At 44.3% G+C, this 15,472-nt stretch overlaps 1 protein-coding gene across 1 annotated transcript in view; it reads right to left on the bottom strand.

Moving 5' to 3' along the window:
* Nucleotides 1-207: 207 nt before the first annotated feature.
* Nucleotides 208-15,472, bottom strand: part of LOC137372641 (di-N-acetylchitobiase-like) — a 53,754-nt gene continuing 38,489 nt past the window's right edge. Inside the window, exon 7 of the mRNA XM_068036613.1 lies at nt 208-9,023. Within this exon, the coding sequence (XP_067892714.1) occupies nt 8,838-9,023 (186 nt within the window). The 3' untranslated portion in view covers nt 208-8,837. The remainder of the gene's footprint in view (nt 9,024-15,472) is intronic.

Here is a 15,472-nt window from a genome sequence, read left to right as displayed (position 1 = left end):
TAAATAGTCAGATAATCTGGACTTTTTGAGGTGTTGATTAAGGGATAGACTTTGGTCAGTGCACATCTATAACTGATGATTTATCTATTACTCTGTGGGTCTTATGCTGTGTGCAAAATTGATGGTTACATTTTGCCTATGAAATGAATATGACTGCACTTCAAGAGGTTATTCATTGATTGTAGAGCATGTCGAGATGTCCTGAAATAAATTTAAGCTCTTTCTTGAATTTATTTGGCAGTATTTAAAGACAGGCAGGAAACCCTTTTAGAGAAAGTGGGCTAATACCACAGTTGACTGTCAGAGGAATTCAATACAAATGTGAAGAATTTGTACAATGGTAACAATTTAATGTACACACAAGATAATTAAAGATGTGGGAGGGCATTCGGCCAACCAGAAAAAAATGCAACATTAACCCAAGTTTTTAACTCCAGTTATTCCTAGGAATTTCATCTCAACTACCAGATCTGGGAATTCATTCCGTATGTTCATCACCCTTTGAACTTCCTGATATTAGTGTTAAATTTGCCTTTTATTTTACCTCTCATTACTAAGGCTGCAGATATGCTGCAGCTACCAGTTTCGGCCAGGGGAGATACAGTCTTAACACACCAAAGTTATACTGAGGTCAGCCACAAAGGAGTGCTGTGCACGTATAGATAGATACTGCTGCAGAGCTTCACTTTCTGCCGCTAATGTTAAATGACAAATGGGTAGTGACAGAATGGAGTAGATTGACTTCTAATATTTAAATTATTTCAGAGCAGGTTTGAAAACATTGTGGAAAAGTGAAGTAATCAGTGCAGCCATGAACTTATTGAATGGCTGAGCAGGCTCGAGGAGCCTACTCCTGCTCCTAATTCATATGTTCGTATGAAAAGCTCTCGGGAGTTTTAAAGTACTGTTTTATTACTTTCCTTCAGTACCATTGCCAGTCAGATTGCTGACATCTGAGTTATAGGAACTGTGGAACTGGAGGATTGGGTAGCTCAGTTGTTTAGATGGCTAGTGTGTGGTTCAGAACATCAACAGTGTGGGTTCAGTTCCTAGGCAATGGGGAAACCACCTCATATACCCTCTCCCCTAATCATGGTCATCTCTAATCCTTGGAAAAAAAAGAGCAGAGGACCTGCCCTTCGGCAGAATACTGCCATGGCATAGCATAGCATTGTGGAATCACCAGGTGCAGCTAAGGTAAATAGTGTAGATGTGCTTAATGGGAAGCTAGATTTGCACAAGATGGAGAAAAAATAGAAGGGTATGCTGAGAGGGTGAGATGAAGAAGGGCAAAAGGAAGTTTATGTGGAGTGTAAACACCTGCATGGCAAAATTGACTAAATATTTTTGTGCTAGACATTCTAAGCATGTAATTCCACATAATACCATGGTCATCTGATTATGTTTCATGATGATCCAAAATGACACTAGTTACTGAATCGAAAATTTACTGGTATATTTTGTATCTAGCAAAATGAATCAAATTCAGTGACGGCAGCAGTTAAGAGTAGGAATTACTCAGATCTTGAACCAAATGGGTAAGTTCTTCTCTCCCCCTCCCTTTCACTCCCTTAGTGACGTTAAAAGAACTGTGATGCACTGACACTGACACAAGAGACATGTAATAAACCTACCAATTATGGGACAGAAGGAGAACACGGAGATTCAATCTTTATGGGATTCATAAAAACATGGGAATGTTCAGGAGAGGAACATCCCAATTTGTTCAATCCAGCAATTTCTAGATTCAAAAGTGAATATCCAGCTCCCTTCATGTTTCTCAGTGTAAACCTCTCCAACATTCCCTTAACATTGATGTTACTGTCCTTGACAGCCTCCCTGTGCAGTCCATTCCAAGCATCTACCAACTTTAGTATGAAATAGTTCAATCTAATCTATGCCTCTTTTGAGCTTCATCCCATAAGAACAAGTGTGTATTTATATACACTGTCAGGACATCCCAAGTGATTTTCCAGTTTGCTATTGAAAACATACTAATTGTTATGGAGGGGAATGCAGCAGCCAATGATGCTAGTTTTACTTGAGCTAACCCATATACTAATATGGTGTCTCTTGCACTTCATGGACAGCATTTTGAAGTGTTAAGGGGCCTCTTAGCACCCAAAAATGGATTCTACTGAGCCCAACTTCTCCCCTTGTGAGTTGTATTGTTTACTTTGATATTGAGTTGACAGAAATGCAAGGAGGGTCTAAACCAAATCTACCATATTAGGTATTCCATTGCCTGATTTTTACAATTAGGAACTTATGTTTTGTTACAGCAACTTTCAAAGCATGCTTAGAATGAATTTCATCTGCCAGTTCTTAATTCTATTTCCAATGGTTTGTCTGTATTACCTGGTTATATTTCATTCCAATGTCAGGAATTCAGGAGAAACCTGTTCAATTTGAAATTAGATAGTTCAAGAGATCATCATAAACAACACAATAGAACTTGTAGAACTTGGATCTCTCTGGGGGACCCCCCTGCCCTTCTCCCCGATCTCTCTGGGGCCCCTCACTATCTTCTTTCCTCCTCCCCTGATGTCGTAGGGGACCCCACAATTTCGCCCCCTTCACACCTTCGCCAGCTCTCTCCGGGGCTGCCCCACCCATCAATGCTCTCGCTCCCTCACTCCACTTCCCAGCTGCAGCCTGATGCTGCAGACCTGCCAGCCTGACAGTCAGCCTCTCAATCTAACTGGTTAAGCAGGAAATTGATTTCACAAGTTATAACAGGGCACTGACATTAAGTTCGACAGGAGTCAATCATACAGCACAGAAACATACCCTTTGGCCCATCGTGTCTGTACCTGCCATCAAGCACCTATCTATTCTAATCCCATTTTCCAGCACTTGGCCCGCAGTCTTGTATGCTATAGCGTTTCAAGTGCTCATCTAAATGCTTAAATGTTGAGGGTTCCTGCCTCTACCACCTCTTCAGGCTGCGTGTTCCAGATTCCAACCACCCGCTGGGTGAAAAAAACCTTTCCTCAAATCCTCTCTAAACCTCCTGCCCCTTACCTTAAATCTATGCCCCCTCCGCTTAGGGAAAAAGTTTCTTCCTATCTAATCTATCAATGCCCCTCACAATTTTGTATACCTCAATCAGGTCTCCCCTCAGCCTTCTCTGCTCTAAGGAAGAACAACCCTTACCTATCCAGTCTCTCTTCATAGCTGAAATGCTCCAGCCCAGGCAACATCCTGGTGAATCTCCTCTTCACCCTCTCCAATGCAATCACATCCTTCCTATAGTGTGGTGACCAGAACTGTATACAGTACTCCAGCTGTGACCTAGTGTTTTATTCAGCTCCATCATAACCTCACTACTCTTATATTCTATGCCTCGGCTAATAAAGACAAGTATCCCATATGCGTTCCCAAGATGAGGGGGAACCCGTTCTTCAGTTCTTGACCACCAAATCTCCCCCCTCCCTGTAAATATCAGGGCCCCCATTTCCCTCGCTGCACCGTTACCAGCTCACACTTGCAGCAACTTGCCACACAAAGATTTAAAATATCTAAATATGCAAGGGAATGCAACTAACAGCAGATACCGTTAGACGCCCTACTACACTAAAGTTTAGCCCATTGTAAGATCTTGACATAGTGACCTCTTTATCCATAGTGTAGTGCGAAGGTTACTTGTACAGCTACTTGATTTTTTTTTTTGAAGGTGAACAGTATGTAGGTACCCAATAAAGAAAAGCAAGTATTAACTTGCCTGCCCTCAAATTATTGAACTACTTGCAGCACCACTCTACAATTCTGAGGGTGAGAAGAACCTGTACTCAGTGTCACTCTTACTTAGGATTATAGAATGATGTAGCACAGAAGGAGGCCATTCAACCCATCTTGTCTGTGCTTGCCCTTTGACAGAACTATCTAATTAATCTGACTCATCTGCTCTTTCTCCCACAGCCCTGCAAGTTTTTTTTTCCACCCTTCAAATATTTATAGAATTCCCTTTTGAAATATACTATTGCCACCCTTTCAGGCAGTGCCTTCCCATCACACCTTATCTCAATTTTTTTTTCCTTACCTCACCTCTCTTTTGCCTATTGCCTTAAATTTGTGCCTAATGGGTCCTGACCCGTCTGCCACTGGAAACAGTTTCTCCTTATTTACCCTATGAAAACCATTCATGATTTTGAACAAGTTTATCAAAGTTTCTTAATCATCTCTGCTCTAAGAAAAGCAACCACAGCTTCTCCAGTCTCTTATGGGGAGGTGGTGGCATAGTGGCATTGGTACTAGACTAGCAACCCAGAGACCCAGGATATTGCTCGAGGTTGAATCCCAGCATGGCAGAAGGTGGAATCTGAATTCAATTAATAAATCATCTCATGATGGCCATGAAACCAGTGTCAATTGTTGTAAAAACCCAATCGGGTTCACTAATGCCCTTTAGGGAAGGAAATCTGCTGTGCTGACATGGTCCGGCCTGCATGTGACTGCAGACTCACAGCAATATGGTTGACTCTCAACTGCCCTCTGAGATCTCCTACCAAGCCACTCAGTTGTATCTAACCGCTACAAAGTTAATAAGGAATGAAACTGGACGGACCACACCCCATTGACTTAGGCACTGGGGACGACAATGGCAAACCCAGCCCTGTTGGCACTGCAAAGTCCTCCTTATAAACATCTGGGGGCTTGTGCGAAAGCTGGGAGAGCTGACCCACATACGAGGCAAGCGGCAGCCTGACAGTTATACTCACGGAGTTATATCTTACAATATCCCAGACACCACCACCATCCCTGGGTATGTCCTGTCCCACTGGCAGCACAGATCCAGCAGAGATGGTGGCACAGTGGCATACATTCAAGACAGAGTTGCCTTGGGAGACTTCAACATCGACTCTGGACCCCACGAACTCTCAAAAATCAGGTCAAAACATGGGCAAGGAAACTTCCTGATTGCCACCTACCACCCCCCCCCCTCAGCTGATAAATCACCAAGAGTGGTTTGGTAACAGCATTACTGGCAGAGTCCTAAAGGACATAGCTGCTGGACTGGGTTCTGCAGGAGGAGAGAGAACCAACGAGGTAAAAACATACTTGACCTTGTCCTCACCAATCTGCCTGTCCATGACAGTATTGGTACGAGTGTCCTTGTGGAGACGGTCACGTCTTCACATTGAGGTACCCTCCAACTTGTGTGGCACGACTACCATGCCAAATGAGAGAGATTTTGAACAGATCTAGCAACTCAAAACTGGGCATCCATGAGGTGCCGTGGGCCATCAGCAGAATTGGGCTCAACCACAATCTATAACCTCATCGCCTGGCATATTCCTCCACTCTACCATCAAGTCAGGGGATCAATCCTGGTTCAATGAAGAGTGCAGGAGGGTATGCCAGGTGCAGGATCAGACATACCTCAAAATGAAGTGTCAACCTGGTGAAGCTACAACCCAGGACTACTTGCATGCTAAACAGCATAAGCAGCATGCAACACAGGACTGGGCGATCCCATAACCAACGGATCAGATCTAAGCTCTGCAGCCCTCGACATCCAGTCGTGAATAGTGGTAGACAATTAAACAACTAACTGGAGGAGGTGGCTCCACAAATCATCCCATGCTCAATGATGGGGGAGCCCAGCACATCAGTGCAAAAGATAAGGCAGAAGCATTTGCAACAATCTTCAGCCAGAAGTTTTGAGTTGATGATCCATCTCGGCCTCCTCAAGTCCCCAGCATCACAGATGCCAGACTTCAGCCAATTCGATTCACTCCGCGTGACATCATGAAACGACTGAAGACACTGGATACTGCAAAAGCTATGGGCCCTGACAACATTCCGGCAATAGTACTGAAGACCTGTGGTCTGGAACATGCCGCACCCCTAGCCAAGCTACTCCTGCACAGCTACAACACTGGCATCTACCCGGCAATGTGGAAAATTGTCCAGGTATGTCCTGTGCACAAAAAGCAGGACAAGTCCAACCCAGTCAATTACCGCCCCATCAGTCTACTCTCAATTATCAGTAAAGTGATGGAAGGGATCATCGACAGTGCTATCAAGCGGCACTTGCTTAGCAATAACCTGCTCAGTGACGCTCAGTTTGGGTTCTGCCAGGGCCATTCAGCTCCTGACTTCATTACAGCCTTGGTTCAAACATGGACAAAAGAGCTGAACTCAAGAGGTGAGGTGAGAGTGACTGCCCTTGATATCAAGGCAGCATTTGACCGAGTACGGCATCAAGGAACCCTAGCAAAACTGGAGTCAATGGAAATCAGGGGGAACCCTCCGCTGGTTGGAGTCATATGTAGCGTAAAGGAAGATGGTTGTGGTTTATTTATTTATTTAGAGATACAGCACTGAAACAGGCCCTTCGGCCCACCGAGTCTGTGCCGACCAACAACCACCCATTTATACTAATCCTACATTAATCTCATATTCTCTACCACATATCCACCATTCTCCTACCACCTACCTACACTAAGGGCAATTTACAATGGCCAATTTACCCATCAACCTGCAATTCTTTGGCTGTGGGAAGAAACCGGAGCACCCGGCATAAACCCACGCAGACACAGGGAGAACTTGCAAACCCCGCACAGGCAGTACCCAGAACTGAACCTGGGTCACTGGAGCTGTGAGGCTGCAGTGCTAATCACTGCGCCGCCCAGGTTGTTGGAGGTCAATCATCTGAGCTCCAGGACATCACTGCAGGAGTTCCTCAGGGTACTGTCCTAGGCTCAATCACCTTCAACTGCTTCAATGACCTTCCTTCAATCATAAGGTCAGAAGTGGGTAGGTCCGCTGACGCTTGCACAATGTTTAGCACCATTCGTAACTCCTCAGATACTGAAGTAGCCTGTGTAAAACTGCAGCAAGATCCAGACAATATCCAGGTTTGGACTGATGTGTGTTGCAAATGTTACTTGCCACTTAAGTGCCAGGCAATGACCATCTCAAACGAGAATCTAATCATCTCCCCTTGACATTCATTGGCATTACAATCACTGAAGCCCCCCCCACTAACAACATCCTGGGGGTTACCATCGATCAGAAACTGAACTGGAGTAGCCATATAAATACCATGGCTACAGCAGTAGGTCAGAGGCTAGGAATCACCTCCTGACTCCCCAAAAAAGCCTGTCCACCATCTACAAGGCACAAGTCAGGAGCATGATGGAATACTCTCCACCTGCCTGAATAGGTGCAGCTCCAACATTCAAGAAGCTCATCATCATCCAGGATGAAGCAGCCCACTTGATTGGCACCACATCCACCACCTTCAACATTCACTCCTCCACCACTGACGCACAATGGCAGCAGTGTGTATGATCTATAAGATGCACTGCAGTAACTCACCAAGGCTGCATTGACAGCAACTTCCAAACCTGCGACCTCTACCACCTAGTTCCTTCAATGTCACTAGGTCAAAAGCCTAGAACTCTCTTCCTAACAGCACTGTAGGTGTACCTCCCCCACATGGCAGTTAAAGGCAGCAGCTCACCATCACCTTAGAGGGCAATTAGGGAATGGGCTGACCAGCGACACCCACATCCCATGAACAAATAAAACATTTTTCTACTTATATGCTGTTCCCTTAACCTGCTACAGCACTCTTCCCAGAATCTTGGATATTCAGAGGCTGTTCACTAATTTGCAAACACCTTCAGTGCATGATTTCCTTTTGTTTCAATGCTCCAGAATGGTCAATCGCTATTTAAATAAGCCAATCTCAGCAGTCAGTGGTGTGAAGGATTGAAGATTCTAGCTTCTGATCTGACAGAAAATCAACATAAACCTTCCCTTGAATTTCATGTTCAACCATGCCCACCCACACTACCCTCCAAAAGCCCCTCTCACACTGAGAATAGTAAGGGAGTCACAATATATTATTTGTATCTTTACACTAGGTGAATTGATTATGTATGGATAGGCCAGCGAGATAGAGCATGACAAAATCAATTCCACATAAGCAATAGCCATCCTACAAGCTACTTTCTAGTAGCTATCTCAAAGCATCTGTAAGGCTTTAGTAATTCTCACACTTAAGTAGTTGGGGTTGCGTTGCAAAGACAGTGTTGGAAAACTATAAATAATTTGAACCTACAAGGACAAAGAAAGGTAGCTTTACTCTATCACTGAAAGATGGTTTATTTTTCTGTACCTTGATCCTCAGTTGACTGTGTTTTTGCAATTTCCATGCCAGAGTTGTAATGTTATCTAGGAGCTGATTAGATCATAACGTTACATTGAAAGTTACTCAAACCACATTACTGGGAATTTTGTAAACTTAAAACAATTTCCTGGAGCGACATGACGAAAACACTTACATTGAAAACAGCACTTTGTGTAAAAACTTTAAATTGCCTTTCAGGAATAAAAAATTGTAAAGCATTCAGGAGGATAAGTCATATAGTTACAGCGTTTAATATTACAATTTAAAAAACAGTAGCAGCAAACAGGGCCATCGGCTGGCTCATTCACACCCTTTAATGGAGGAAACTGAATGAGGTCCGAAACAGTAACCACAGCAAAACTGCCAGATTTGGATGACTACCCACCAGGAAAGCTGAATTGTTCCCTGAAATGTAAGTATTTAATGGCAAGAAGTTTTAGCCTGCATTGTCATTGACAGCGGATGCAGATTTGGTGCTTTTTCTAACAACTTAAGATGCCTGAAGTGACCAGATATTGGAGTGCAAATCACATCAGTACACGTGTTTTTCATCACAGAAATTAGTTAGATAAAATGTAAAATCTGCATTAGTTTAATTTTGAATGTTGAAACCTCAATACTTAGTTTTTGAAGTAAACAGCAAAAAAATAAAACACCTTATGTGAAGAGTAAATGGTTCAGCTTGCCACTTTCCTCAAAAAGGGTACAGAGCATTCCACATTTCTTCAGTTTGCATTGTTGCTGTTGGATCAACACTGTAGTTTAGAAGATTTCCATTCCACATGCCTATGCCACGGAGATCAAGTTTCTTGATGATAGATGCCTTCAGTGAAATGCTCTGTGGATCATCATACCAGACCTCATGGTATGTATTATCAACCTGTCATGAAAATCAAAGAGTCACACAAATAGGAGCTGAAGTACAAATGATTTAATAGGTTACTGACGCTGTTAAAATAGCTCAAGACTGTTCAACTGATTGAGTTAGGCATTTAGCCAGTAACAAGCCAAAGCACAATTTCAAGCAAGCTACAGAACTACGTTACAGCACTTCGAAGCTCATTGTATGAAGCACTTTTGGTTGATAGAGATGTGATCAAGCACAGTAACACCAACCTGCATTTATATAGCATCTTTAATGTAGTAAAAACATCCCAAAGCACTTCACAGAAGTGATCAAACAAAATTTGACACCAAACCACACAAAGATTTTAGGAGAGGTGGCCAAGACCTGGGGCAAAGGTGTAGGTTTTAAGGAGCATCTTAAAAGGAGGAAAGAGACAGGGAGAGGCACAGTGGCGCAGTGGTTAGCACCGCAGCCTCACAGATCTAGCGACCTGGGTTTGATTCTGGGTACTGCCTGTGCGGAGTTTGCATGTTCTCCCTGTGACCGCATGGGTTTTTGCCGGGTGCTCCAGTTTCCTCCCACAGCCAAAGACTTGCAGGTTCATAGGTAAATTGGCCATTGTAAATTGCCCCTAGTATAGGCAGGTGGTAGGGGAATTGTGGGGATGTGGTAGGAATATAGGATTAGTATAAATGGGTGGTTGATGGTCGGCACAGACTCGGTGGGCCGAAGGGCCTGTTTCAGTGCTGTATCTCTAAATAAATAAAAATAAATTTAAAAAAAAAAAAGAGTTTTAGGAAGGGAATTCTAGAGCTTACGGTCTAGACAGCTAAAGCACAGCCACCAATGGTTGAGTGATGAAATTTGTGGATAGACGATAAGACAGAATTGGAGGAGCAAAGAGATATCAGAGGGCTGTAGGAAGAGGTGAAGCTACAGAGGGATTTAAATACAAGGTCCAGGAGCTGATGTATGACAGCAAGCACAGGCACATTGGGTCAATAGGATTTGGTGAAAGTTGGGCTTTGGGCAGCAGAGTTCTGGATGAGCTCAAGTTTATGGAGGGTGTGAAATGGGAGGCTGGTCAGGAGAGCATTGGAATGATCAAGTCAAGAGGCAACAAAGGCATGGAGGGTTTGAGCAGCTAAGGCACTGATGGAATATGAAAGACATTAGGAGTGAAAGCAGGTAGTCTTGGTGCTGGAACAGCAAGTGCTGATTTGGGAGCAGCAACCATCACAAACAGGCTGAAATGTAAAGAGTGCTGTTAGATGCCAAAACCAGAGAGGGGGAGGGGAAGAGGAGGGGCAGCAACTGAGGGAACAAAGATAAGGATTAGGATAAAGAACTAAAATAATGGAAAAAAAGGGAGATTTTACAGCAGTGTCCATCCAGCTGGGATAAACAAGGCTAGATAAAGATAGCAGTGCAGGAGATGTGTCGTATCTGCGGCATATGGGAGCTTGTGGAAAGCAGCATCCTCCCAGGAAACCACATCCGCAGCAAGTGTTTGCAACTTGAAAAACTTTGGCAGAGAGTTGTTGCGTTGGGGTCCAAGGTGTAGACATTGCAATGCATCAAGGAGGAAGCATTACCTGAACGTTGTGACCCAGGAAAAAAAGTCCCCTTAGGTTAGGTAGTGATTTAGATTTGGTTAGAGGTCAAGAACAGGAGGGTCTGACTGTGACTCGAGAGCAAGGGGACCTCAGATGCAGTGCTGAATGAGCCTCAGCCTTTGTCCAACAGGTATAAGGTACCTGTTACCAGTGTGGTGGAGAACAAAGACTGCAGGGAGGATCAGCAAATTAAGCGCATCATTGAGATACAGGAGGCCATTCAAGTGGGGAGAGCAAAAAGGAAAGTGGTAGGGAATAGTTATAGTCAAGGAAATACTGTTATCTGCAACCACAAAATGGAAGTCCCAAAGACTCTGTGTTAGAGTTAAAAGGACATCTGCTTGCAGATGAAGAACTTGTAGGAGGTGGAAGATCCCGTTGTACTGGTCCGTGTAGGAATCAGTGATACAGTTAGAAGGTTCTACTGAGGGACGTTTAAAATTTCGGGTATAAATTAAACTAAAAAGCAGAACCTCAAGAGGTAATAATCAAGATAACTACCTGGGCCATGTGCAAACTGGCAAAGGGACAAACACATGGGATGATTAAATGCTTGGCTGAAGAGTCATGAGAGGCCAGGTTTTCAATGTATTGTGCACAGACACCAGTACTGGGAAAGAGGGGGCTGTTCCACTGATATGGACTCCACTTAAACTGGGTGGGGATCAGTGTCCAAGAATCAAATAGAGATTGGGGATTAGTTAATAGACAGAAAGCAGAGCGTACAAACAAAAGGAGTCATTTTCAGATTGGCAGGTTGTACATGTGGGTGTTGGAAGAATCAGTGCTTGGGTCTTAGCTATTTACAATCTATTTCAATGATTTAAATAGGGCAGAGTATATCCAAGTTTGTTGACAGCACAAGCAAGGTAGGAAAGTAAGCTGCAAGAAGGACAAGATGGACGAAAACCTGGGGATTGTGAAATTCGCCACTTTGGTAGGAAAAGAAAAGCAGAGTTTTTTCTAAAAAAGATGTTGGTATTTTGAGGGACTTGGGTGTTTTTGTACAAGTTAACAGGCAGATCCAGTAAGCAAGTAGGAAGGCAAATGGTATATGTTCACCTTTATTGTAAGGAGGTGGAGTACAACAGCAAGGAAGTCTTGCTGCAATTAAAAAAAAGGACTTAGCTAAGACTAGACTAAGTACTCTGGACAGTTTTGGTTGCACCCAAGGATATACTTGCCTAGGAGGGGGTGTAAAGGTTCACTAGATTGACTCTAGGATAGAGGGCTGTCATATGAAGAGAGACTGAATAGATTGGGTCTTAGATGCTCGAGTTTTTTAAAAATTCACTCATGGGATGTGGGCATCGCTGGCTAGGCCAGCATTTATTGCCCATCCCTAATTGCCCTAGTGGTGGTGGTGAGCTGCCATCTTGAACCGCTGCAGTCCATGTGGGGTAGGTACACCCACAGTGCTGTTAGGAAGGGAGTTCCAGAATTTTGACCCAGCGACAGTGATGTAATGGCAACATAGTTCCAAGTCAGGATGGTGTGCGACTTGGAGGGGAACTTGCAGGTGGTGGTGCTCCCATGCATTTGCTGCCCTTGCCCTTCTAGTTGGTAGAGGTCACGGGTTTGGAACGTGCTGTCGAAGGAGCCTTGGTGCATTGCTGCAGTGCATCTTGTAGATGGTACACACAGCTGCCACGGTGCGTCAGTGGTGGAGGGAGTGAATGTTGTAGATGGGGTGCCAATCAAGCAGGCTGCTTTGTCCTGGATGGTGTTGAACTTCTTGAGTGTTGTTGGAGCTGCACCCATCCAGGCAAGTGGAGAGTATTCAATCACACTCTTGACTTGTGCCTTGTAGATGGACAGGCTTTGGGGAGTCAGGAGATGAGATACTCACCACAGGATTCCTAGCCTCTGACTTGCTCTTGTAGCCATGGTACTTATATGGCTTCTCCAGTTCAGTTTCTGGTCAATGGTAGCCCCTAGGATGTTGATAGTGGGGGATTCAGCAATGGTAATGCCATTGAATGTCAAGGAGAGATTGTTAGATTCTCTCTTGTTGGAGATGGTCATTGCCTGGCACTTCTGTGACACAAATGTTGCTACTTATCAGCCCAAGCCTGGATATTGCCCTGGTCTTGCTGCATTTCTACACAGAAATATTGTGCAATCATCAGCGAACATCCTCACTTCTGACCTTATGATTGAAGGAAGGTCATTGATGAAGCAGCTGAAGATGGTTGGGCCTCGGACACTACCCTGAGGAACTCCTACAGTGATGTCCTGGAGCTGAGATGATTGACCTCAAACAACCACAACCATCTTCCTTTGCGTTAGGTATGACTCCAACCAGTGGAGAGTTTTCCCAGATTCCCATTGACTCCATTTTTGCTAGGGCTCCTTGATGCCATACTCGGTCAAATGCAGCTTTGATGTCAAGGGCAGTCACTCTCACCTCACCTCTTGAGTTCAGCTCTTTTGTCCATGTTTCAACCAAGGTTGTGATGAGGTCAGGAGCTGAGTGGCCCTGGCGGAACCCAAACTGAACATCACTGAGCAGGTTATTGCTAAGCAAGTGCTGCTTGATGGCACCTTGCATCACTTTACTAATGATTGATGGGGCAGTAATTGGCCGAGTTGGGCTTGTCCTGCTTTGTCTGTACAGGACATACCTGGGCAATTTTCCACATTGTCGGGTAGATGCCAGTGTTGCAGCTACATTGGACAGCTTGGCTAGGGGCACTGCAAGTTCTGCAGCACAGGTCTTCAGTACTATTGCAGAAATATTGTCAGGGCCCATAGCCTTTGCAGTATCCACTGCCTTCAGTCGTTTCTTGATATCACGCAGGGTGAACCGAATTGGCTGAAGTCTGGCATCTGTGATGCTGGGGACTTCAGGAGACTGAGATGGATCATCAACTCGGCACTTCTGGCTGAAGATTGTTGCAAATGCTTCTGCCTTATCTTTCACACTGATGTGCTGGGTTCCCCCGTCATTGAGGATAGGGATATTTGTGGAGCCACCTAGTCCGGTTAGTTGTTTAATTGTCCACCACCATTCACGGCTGGATGTGGCATAACTGCAGAGCTTAGATCTGATCCGTTGGTTATGGGATCGCTTAGCTCTGTCTATTGTTTGCTGCTTTCGCAGTTCGGCACGCAAGCAGTCCTGGCTTGTAGCTTCACCAGGTTGACACCTCATTTTGAGGTATGCCTGGTGCTGCTCCTGGCATGCCCTCCTGCATTCTTCATTGAACCAGGATTGGTCTCCTGGCTTGATGGTAATGGTAGAGTGGGGAGATATGCCAGGCCATGAGGTTACAGATTGTGGTTGAGTACAATTCTGCTGCTGCTGATGGCCCACAGCACCTCATTGACGGCCAGTTTTAGAAGAGGTGATCACACTGAAATGTATAAAATTCTTAGAGCTTGACAGTTTAAATGCTGAGAGGATGGTTCTCTGTTTTGGATAGCCTAGAACTAGTGGTCACAGTTTCAGAATAAGGGATCAGCCATTTTGGACCAAGATGAGAAGAAATTTCTTTACTCAGGGTGATGAATCTTTGGAATTCTCTACCCCAGAAGGCTATGGATGCTCAGTCGTTGACTATATTCAAGAGAGAGATCAATAGACTTTTGAGCAACAAGGGAATGAAGGGATATGGGTAAAGGGTGGAAAAGGGGAAATGCTGTAAAAGATCAGCACAACCTTATTGAATATAGGAGGCAACCACACTGGACCATACTGCCTTTTCCAGCTCCAATTTATGTTTTTTCCGGAGCAGGTTCAGGGTCAGAAAGTCCCCTCAGGATCAAATAGGATGCCAAGGTTGTGAATGGTTAGGTTCAGCCTCAGACAATGACCAAGGAGGGATAGAGTCAGTGGCAAGAGTGTTTATGGAAGTAACCAAGGACAATGGCTTTGCTCTTCCCAGGATTCAGTTGGTGGAAATTTCTGCGACATACATAAAGCTTTCAAAGAAAAACTTGCATTTGCATAACCCATTTCACAACATCAGCACATTCAAACACGCTTCAGAACCAGTGCAATACTTCTGAAGTGGAGTCACCGTTGTAATGAAGGAAAAGGTTTGAGGTAACAAACAACTAGCAATACAATAAATGACAAGGTCATCTGCTTTAGTCATGTTGGTTGAGGGCTAAATACCAGCCAGGACACTGAAGAGAACACCCCTTCTCTTCTTCAAATAGTGCCATAGAATCTTTTATATTTACCTACAGGGCCAGATGGGACCTTGGTTTCATGTTTCACCAAAAAGGCAGCACCTCCGACAGAGCAGCACTCCCTAAGTGTAACTCAGAAAAATCCACAACAGCCTTAATGTTAATTTAGCCACAGCAAGTCAAATATTATGGGGTTCAATTGAGGGAAAAGATGATTTTGGGAAAATTGAAAAAGTGATAAAATGACTTGTAAGCCAGAGTCAGCAGGACCTCTGGAGAAAAATGAATTAAAGAAACAGGATTGTCTGGCAAACCCCACCTGCCAAGACTGAGGCACACATTATTTCGCCACATGAACATGAAAACAAAATTGCAAGCCCTGACCAAAAAGACATTTCCATGGCAACAGAATGTTAAAACGGGGATCCAGCAGCTGCTTCTCCAACACACAGAAGTGGTTGGGCTAGTTTTGGTCACATGACTAGCTGGCTGCAGTTTTTGAATTTAAACTTCCATCAAAGGGATTTGAACTCAGACAAAGCCGCGTGCTCATGGAGTAAAGACCTTCTCCTGGGAAGGAGGACATCTCGTCTCCTGTCTGCCTGCCTGCCTTCATCTCTTCCCATGGAAGAGAATCTTGTGAAAACATGTGAAATTAAAAAAGATTTCCTCCGTAAACAAGGTTTTAAGATGACTAATACTGGGTCCCAATGAAATGCCAGACCAGAG

Source organism: Heterodontus francisci, chromosome 8, assembly GCF_036365525.1.
Source record: "Heterodontus francisci isolate sHetFra1 chromosome 8, sHetFra1.hap1, whole genome shotgun sequence".
In the NCBI taxonomy this organism is placed as follows: Eukaryota; Metazoa; Chordata; class Chondrichthyes; order Heterodontiformes; family Heterodontidae; genus Heterodontus; species Heterodontus francisci.
The sequence above is the reverse complement of the archived record's forward strand: the minus strand, read 5'-3'. Positions and strand labels throughout refer to the sequence as shown.